Raw genomic sequence first — 8,242 nt, forward strand, 5'->3', positions numbered from 1 at the left:
TATTTAAAACAATATTATTTAAGTTTTTATTTATTAAAAACAACATTAATTTTTATAAAACACTAGAACATCGTAATTTTAAAATTAATTTAGGATTTGTTTGACATTATATTTTAGAACTATTTTAAAAAAAATTATTTTTTTTGCTTTAAATTAATATTTTTAAAATATTTTTAGATTATTTTGATGCTTTAATATAAAAATAATTTTTTTAAAATTAAAAAATATTATTTTAATATATTTTTTTAAAAAATCGTTACTAATTTTATCAAACTCGTAACTTGACCTTTTTGAGTCAAATGTGAGTTTGATTATGTTTGATGGGCTCTAATTAAGAGTTTGACTGCTACTTTGACTGGGATTAATTCCTTTTCTCAATCTCCTACTTCGATTTGGTTTCTCTTCTTAAGATTGTGGCAGCTCTGTCTTCTTCTAGTTATAGACTATTTTAATCAAGCAGATCGGCCATGGATGGTGAGCTTGCTTAAGGACCCAATATGCATTCTATTTTTTAAGCATTAAATTTAGCTATCAATGTTCCTCTTGGAATATAATATTTGAATGTCCCAAGACAATCTTCACGACATGATGAATGGACCATTCTCAAAAACCAAGATATTGTTGTAATATTTGCAGGGTAAAGTGATTATTTTGTAAAATATTTTTTTAATAGTAAATATATTAAAAAAAATTTATTTTTGATATTAACATATCAAAACAATATAAAAATAACAAAAAAATAGTTTAAATTAAAAAAAAAATAATAATTAAAAAAAAACTTTTTAAAGCACAAAATTAAACAAATTTTAGATAATAGAGTAGAAGGGACACAATATGCTATAGTTTTTCATCAAGTGAAAATTAACAATTAATCTCCTAGCATGATGATAGGGTTCATGGCCGGTATCAAGCATTATTCAAGATTGATATTTTTTATGATAGGGTTTATGGTTGATTTTGATAGTGTTTGAGAGTGTGATAACATGGTTGATTTTCAAAATGTTTTTTGCTCGAAAATACATGAAAATATTTTTTTAAAAAAAAAATTATTTTTAATATCAGCATATAAAAATGATAAAAAAAACATTAAAAACGATTCACTTCAAGCAATTTCCTTCTTCAAAAAATCACAAAACATAATTTCAACTGCAAAAATAAATAGCTCTTTGTGGATCAGGGATGATCGATATTGAGAAATGAAAACTTACTGAGTTTGAAAAACATATTTTTAGAGATTCTTTTTATCATTTTTTTTAATACAAGTAAAAATATAATCTTTTTTTTTAAATAAAAAATACATGAACATCATAATTTTTTTTTCTTTTATGTACAAGCACTTTTTAACAATATATAATATTAATTAAGATTATATTTTTATATTTAGAAAATGATGTAAATTTATTTTTTACTTTAAATGTAATATAAATTTTATTACTTAACAATATAACTTTTTTCATGGTAATTAGATTATCAAAAACATAAAATATTAAAATAACTACGGTTTTAATTTATTTTTTTTTAATATAAAAAACAGTCACAATATCTATTGTATTTCTTATTTTTTATTTAGTTTGAAAAAAATCCCTTGAGTTTTCAACAAATGATTACGTTTTCTAGTTTTTGTTATCATTTTATTTTTTAAGAAGAAAAGAGGGCAAACTAACTCACAAAACATGCTAGGCTGAATCTGATATAATATTAAACCCATTAGAGACCTTAGACGAAGCATATAAACATTTGCATATATGCCCATTATCAAGTGAGATCGATCTAAGTACGTACTTGTCTATAAACTTATGTATGCCTGATGAGTATTGATTGCAACCTTAACTAGCTAGTTTCCATCCAGATGGATTAAGCAAGTTGGATCTTCAACTATGAAAAGCTTGTCCTTGTCTCTAATCACTTCAATGGAGTCAACCTCTGAACCTTCTTCATCTGTCACCATGGCATTTCTTGCATCGAATCCAAACTTTTCACCTATTGGAGGAAGAACACGATTTTAAATACTCTCAAGAGGAAGAGGTTAGCAAAAGGGACTTGATCTGGGGGTGTGTAGAGTAGATCAATATACCTGCAATGCTCTTTAGCTCCTCTAGGGAATTTGGCAACTTGATCAATCTCCCAGCTTCCACACAGCAAGTTTGTCTCCTAACCATGGGATGTCCTCTGTATATGCTCACCCTAATACAATCTGATGATGATCCTTTGGATTTACCAGTACATGAGGTGCATTCTTGTTCCCCTTCACACCTCTTTAAAAGCACTTCATTAGCTGTCAAGACATCAGGCACCGTAATTCGGTGTCCGATCTCTCTCTTTTGAAGCATTTCGTTAAGGCTCGTGGAAGAGAACTCGTGAGTGTTTGCTTCAGCAACTTCCGCGCCGCTTATTACTAGCAAGTTTACCATGTCCCCATGATTCTCTGCCATGGCTACTTGGAGTGCTGTTTTTCCATGGCGATCCTTTGAATCAACATTCAATCCCTGTTTCAGTAGTTCCTTCATCACCAGCAGATCGTTTTGTTTTGCAGCGGTGCATAAGAGATCACCCGCGGCGTGAGGGTCAGAAACGGAAGCATACTGATAGAGAATCCTAAATATGGAATGATGCTTCGATGATATGGCTTCCCACATAGCAGTATTACCATTAACATCTGTCATTGATCACGGTACTGTTATGTTATCTATGTTAAATCTAGGAAGATCAAGCCATTTCTAGGACCACAAGAAGCTATGAAATTGTGCACTTACCTCTCAGGTGTATATCGCATCCATGCCTAAGGAGCACCGCCACACACTCTTCATGTCCTTTTGATGCTGCTATGTGCTGTTGCACCACAAAACATGGAGCAGAGAAATTAGCAAAAACCATGCATGTGTTGCATCTTCTACCCTTCTTTTCTAAGTTAGATGATCGTTCACTTTCTTTGGAGAGTCGACGACGAATCAGTAGGTGGGAAACAGAAGGCCATCATCTATTTCCTTTGACAAGTGCAATGTTGAAGAATGAAATGGAGATGATATATTCTCAGATAATGATAATAAACAGGATCCAGCAGGCCAATGGACAGGCCCAGGAATGTCATTTCTTCTTGAAGAAAGATCCAGCTAATGCTTAAGAAAATGTTTGGAAATTCCCATGCATGTTCTTATTAATTATATAATAATGACATTTGAGTTCAACAAGCACGTAGATTCTGATAAAAAAAACAATGAAGACATGGAAATTTTCTAGGCTAAGTAGGAGCATACCAATGGGGTTCTTCCTTTGGAGTCTCCAATATCAGGATCCAATTTTGCCCTGAGAAGTTCTTCAAGAAAAGCAGCATTGCCTGTGCTTGCTGTAGCTAGCAAGTTGAAAGCCATGTTTGGATCATCCTCTTCTTCTCCATTCTCGACAGTTAAATCTCCAATCTTCAAACCCTTAAGCCTTTTGTAATGCTGCGGTGTAAAATATTATTTAAGCATCAAGACCCAAGCCCGTCGTGTGATATCATAGGCAGAGATATAAATATGGTATAAAAGGTCTGGCAAAAGATAGACGAAGCATCAAGCCTTTCAAAGAATCAACATCAGAGTAGAGGATCGATTAACTCCGAATCCATGACAAACAAACCTGAAGAAAGTTCTTTATAATGGCTACGTAATCGTCTTGATTGGTCTTCATTGCTTCTATGAGAGCTGTGGTTTTGATCCTCAGGAGCTGTGAGAGTGTTTTCGTTCGAAATATATGGCTCTGAGGTCTGCAACAAAGAGCACCCAGTTCTCCAAACATGTCCCCAGAGCGCAAAGTCCCCACAGCTCGTTCCTTCTCTAGATGGGATTCGATGATCTCAACCTCTCCTGATACAATTATGTAAACATCATCTGGAGCTTCATTTTGCATGACTACATCTTCTCTTGGTGGGATGTACTCAGCTTTGATCTTCGCAACCTAGTTATTTTAGTTACATTGTTTGGAATTTTAGATCTCTTATCCTGTCCTGATCTCAAAAAACCCACCAATCTAAATATTTATATGACGAAAGTACTACATTAATCTCGTTAGGCACATAAGATCACATGCAGCTCTGATTAGGAAAACAAGAAATGCCATCAAGGGGTCACAGAATTAAAGATCTAGAAGCTATTGTCAAACAAGAAATGCATAGTTATAAACCTGTGACCCGTCGGGTAACCTGGCCTGAGCTGAGTTTGGTTGACCCATTTAGAAAGTTGACTCAATCAAATTCAAGTGATATAAGTAAATCAACTCCTGACATGATTGACTGGGATAAACCCAAGCGAAACTTGATAAAGTTAACTCCAAGAGTTTCTTTTATAAATGACGTTGTTTCTATTTGTTTTCTACATAAAAATGATGTTGTTTTTGGATAGATTCGAGTTGACTCATTGATCCATGGATTGACATAGCTGGCCCGCAATCCAGCCCTATTCAGACCCCGGACAAGATCTGATAACCATGAAGTAATGCAGGCATGGCACTAAATCATCTAGTGCTACATATTACATTGGAAAAAAAAAATGATTACAGCTCCTTACCAGGTGCAAGAGTGTTTCCCTTGATATACCATCGAAAAGATAGACCTTCTTCACTGTAGGCAGAAACAGATGCTGGCAAATGCTTTTGCAGATGGATTTTGGTAGCTGTTCAATCAATTGATGCTGGTTCAAGTTCTCAGCCTTGAATCTCAAGCACATATATGCCAATATCTGATCCTTTAATCTTGGAGGCAAACGGTTTCTGCTCACAAAATTTGATGCTGCTTCAATGCTGTTCCTCTGCAACAACACGTAGAAATCAAGATTAAGAACATCACAACAGCAAAATCTGCATGTATTGATATTTCTCTTGAAATCTTTTTTTAGAGGTGGTGAAAAATCTAATTTTTTGGTCGAGGGACTAACTTGGTTTTAGCAGCAAAATTTACTCGTAAAATGACAACTCTAGAGAACAAATTGAAGAGTAGAAAAACTAAGAATAAGTTGCGAACATGAACACTTACAAATTCCATGGTACGTCGAGTTCCTTCGACGACTAGATTTGTCATGTTACCGATCAAATAAGCAGTTAGACCAAGGTTGAAGAGCATGTAGAAGATGATGAAAATCATTTCCATGGAGTTTTGAGCATGGAGATCACCATAACCAACCGTAGTCATGGTGGTGATTGACCAGTACATAGCTGAAATATATCTGATCCAAAGGCTTGTCTCTCTGAAATTTGGTATCACAGCACCTATCCATGTCTTCCCTTTGTGCGGGTATCTGTCAGCTAGCAAGTAGTAGAGGCAACCAGCACAGTGCACAAGAAATAGTGTCACCTAAACCAAAAAAAAAAAAAAAAAAAACAACACTTTATTACATTTCATTTTTTTCCCATAATAGATTTTATATTATTTCATACATGGAACATTATGGTAATATAGTTATCAAATTCGGTTCGATAATCGACCCGATTCAAGATCCGGAACACACAACACTTACACACAGTAACCTAGCACATCGGACCCAAAAGTAGCTAAATCTGATATCCTTCTCAAGCCTGCAACATCCCCCAATTCAAAAGGTTAGATGCGAAGATAATTTTCATGGATTTTCTTCAATATATAGTTAAAAAGGAAGAGTCCTATAGTACATATACCTAGTGAAGAGTTGCTTAACTCTTCGAAGTCTCCAGAATCTGAGCAAGCCCAGGAGGGAATAAGAGAGCCCTACTTTTTCATTGCCTGTGAACAAGTAGGCCAGTAGTTCGAAGGGGACAGTGGATGCCACATCCATCAAAAACCATGTTGAAAGGTACCTATCACACACGCAATAGCACCACCACCACCACTGCCTTTAGCATCACATCTATTCCATAATTCAACCACTTAAAAAACAAAATTAAATTCAGAAAAAGAAAGGGTGGAAAATTCTAGCCAGCATTCTTTGGGTGTAAAAGTTTTTAAGCCAGACATGATATCAACAGGACAAGTTGTTCATCTAGATTTATTTGGATTAACCTAATTTTTATTTTATTTTATAAAGAAATAAAGATTACGTAAATCATGATAAAAAACAAAATTAAAGAAAAAAGTCACGTGTTATATTTATTTTTTAATATGGCTAACAAACAAAGGATTATAAGTTTGAGTTTCATAATTATCATATATTTTAATAAATTAAAAAAAAAATCAAACATGAAATAGTATTGTAGCTATGCAGATTTTAACAACTTAAGCCTTGCATGATTCTTATTGATATCAATGTGCACGTCAATTGCAACCCTCTTTTATATATATATATATATATATATATATATATATATATATATATTAAGCAATCAAGAAAATCAAGAAAAAGAAGAAAGAAAAAACAAAAAAGTTGGGACGCTTTCACGAGTCAATCCAGGGGTCTACTAAAAAAGCTATAGAGGTGTTGGTGATGGTGCAAAAGCATGGAAGAGTCTGCCATTATTGACTCATCTCCATTTGATTCATTTCCCATATGCCAAAACAGAGACACCAAGACATCAATATCTCACTCGGCTTGATTATATGGATTAATTCGATGATTTACTGAGTTAAATCAGATTTTAAATTAAATTAGATGGATTGATTTGATAACTCTAACTCGACTTGACTCCTTTTTTTTCTTAAGTAATAATGTTTAATTATTATTATTTTTATTGACTCGAGTAAACCTTTTCAACTTTGGCTACTAACTTGGATCAGTCAAAGTGGTGTATGATTACCAAGGACCATGTGTTAAACGTAACGTTTTTGTAGTTTTGCCTTTGATGCATGCAGTATAATTCCTTCTTTAGGGTTCAAAACAGGGAGGATTAGTGGGGCATGCAGCGGGGTAATTAAGGATTAATTACCTCCGAGCAATCTTTCTTCTGTCACGAACAAGTAGTTGTGTTCTTGAGTCGATGTATGCAACGAAGAATGTTAGAACAATGTCCACAGCAAAAAAGAGGTCGACAACGTTGTCGGCGATGTACAGTGTTCTATACGGCGAGGAGTTCAGAAATGCTACTTCAAAAGGGTATACCCACAGAGAATAAGCTACTAAAACCGCCATAATTGTCCCCCAGCACCTGCAAACACACGATTTCTTGAGATTAATCAAGATTTTCTGCTTTTAGGCAGCCCTAACAAGGCTGGAGGAGTGATCAAGGGATCAGAATCTAGAAGAAAAGGATCATTAAAACATAAATCCAGATTGAATTAACAGAATTTCTCAAAACAAATTTCCATACCAAAAATCTTAAATAGTTAAATAATATTATAAAATATATAATATATATTATTCACCATCACTACCACCACCACACGACGTAATAATAATCTTTTATATCACAAGAAGCATATATTATAAAATAAAGCAAATGACATCATGATTCAATCCCAAACTAATTGGAGTTGGCCAAATGATTATTTTTAATATCGATCGAGAGATGTTTTTCTAGTCCTGTCACATTGGCTGAGGTCTCCATATCCCCTGGTTTTTTTTTTTTCTGACACCACCATACCTTATCATTTCATCTCTGTATATAGTATGATCATCATGCAAGATTAAAATAAATAAAAAAACTACAACATCATAGGAGATACATAAACATACAGTAATTTGTATAATTACCTATATCTTGAGTCCACAGGAGAGATTATCCACCCCTTGGACTCTATAGGATTCTGGTTAAAGCTGGAAGCACCGAGAGGAGGAAGAATAATCTTTGACAAGCTCGAGAGAGAAAGAGGAGAGTCATCTTCTTCTTGGTGTGGGGTTTCAGAATCATGTTCTTGGTAGTTCTTCCAGCTCCTCCTCATGCTAGAGGTCCGGTGAAGATTGTATGGAGTGAACTTCGTCTCCTCCATTCTCTATCCACAAATGAAGCCCTCTCTAACTTATAAATGTAAAGAGATGGAGTCTAGGTGGAAGAGAATAGAGACACTATTAATTAGAGATCAAGCATTGTTGGCTTGAAGACAAGGGAGGGCAAAGGTAGGCCAAAAAGGAGATGAGAGTTGCCTTATTGTTAGTGTCCAATGGTATGTAGTTGTCATATGTATGGTATTGCCTTCAGAAATACTCAGCCGTGTTAGAAGCGCGGTTTAAATTTAATTTTTTTATATTTTTAAATATATTAAAATTAAAAATATTTTTTAAAACATAAAAAATACTATTTAAATATATATATTTAACAAAAAAACACTCATTTTAAATCATAACTACTACTTTATTATCAGTGA

The 8,242-nt window shown here is 33.9% G+C and overlaps 1 protein-coding gene across 1 annotated transcript; it reads right to left on the minus strand.

Annotated features, from left to right (window-relative positions):
• Positions 1 to 1,677: 1,677 nt before the first annotated feature.
• LOC118046093 (potassium channel AKT2/3) lies at positions 1,678 to 8,035 on the minus strand. Its single transcript, XM_035054864.2, has 11 exons — positions 7,632 to 8,035; positions 6,868 to 7,086; positions 5,647 to 5,805; positions 5,490 to 5,547; positions 5,009 to 5,326; positions 4,545 to 4,784; positions 3,619 to 3,936; positions 3,255 to 3,443; positions 2,754 to 2,829; positions 2,075 to 2,656; positions 1,678 to 1,980 (listed from the first exon to the last, which is right to left on the minus strand). Exons 1-11 carry the CDS (start codon positions 7,865 to 7,867, stop codon positions 1,835 to 1,837), a joined length of 2,541 nt encoding a protein of 846 aa, XP_034910755.1. The 5' UTR covers positions 7,868 to 8,035; the 3' UTR covers positions 1,678 to 1,834.
• Positions 8,036 to 8,242: the final 207 nt, after the last annotated feature.

Source organism: Populus alba, chromosome 3 (assembly GCF_005239225.2).
Source record: "Populus alba chromosome 3, ASM523922v2, whole genome shotgun sequence".
NCBI lineage: Eukaryota > Viridiplantae > Streptophyta > Magnoliopsida > Malpighiales > Salicaceae > Populus > Populus alba.

Excerpts from the sequence above, each read along its gene's own strand:
- LOC118046093 (XM_035054864.2), bottom strand. The coding sequence starts at position 7,867 with ATGGAGGAGACGAAGTTCACTCCATACAATCTTCACCGGACCTCTAGC. Across the intron at positions 7,087-7,631 it reads CCTGTGGACTCAAGATATAG|GTGCTGGGGGACAATTATGG; the intron begins GTAATTATACAA and ends GTGTGTTTGCAG. Across the intron at positions 5,327-5,489 it reads GATGTGCTAGGTTACTGTGT|GTGACACTATTTCTTGTGCA; the intron begins GTAAGTGTTGTG and ends TTTTTGGTTTAG.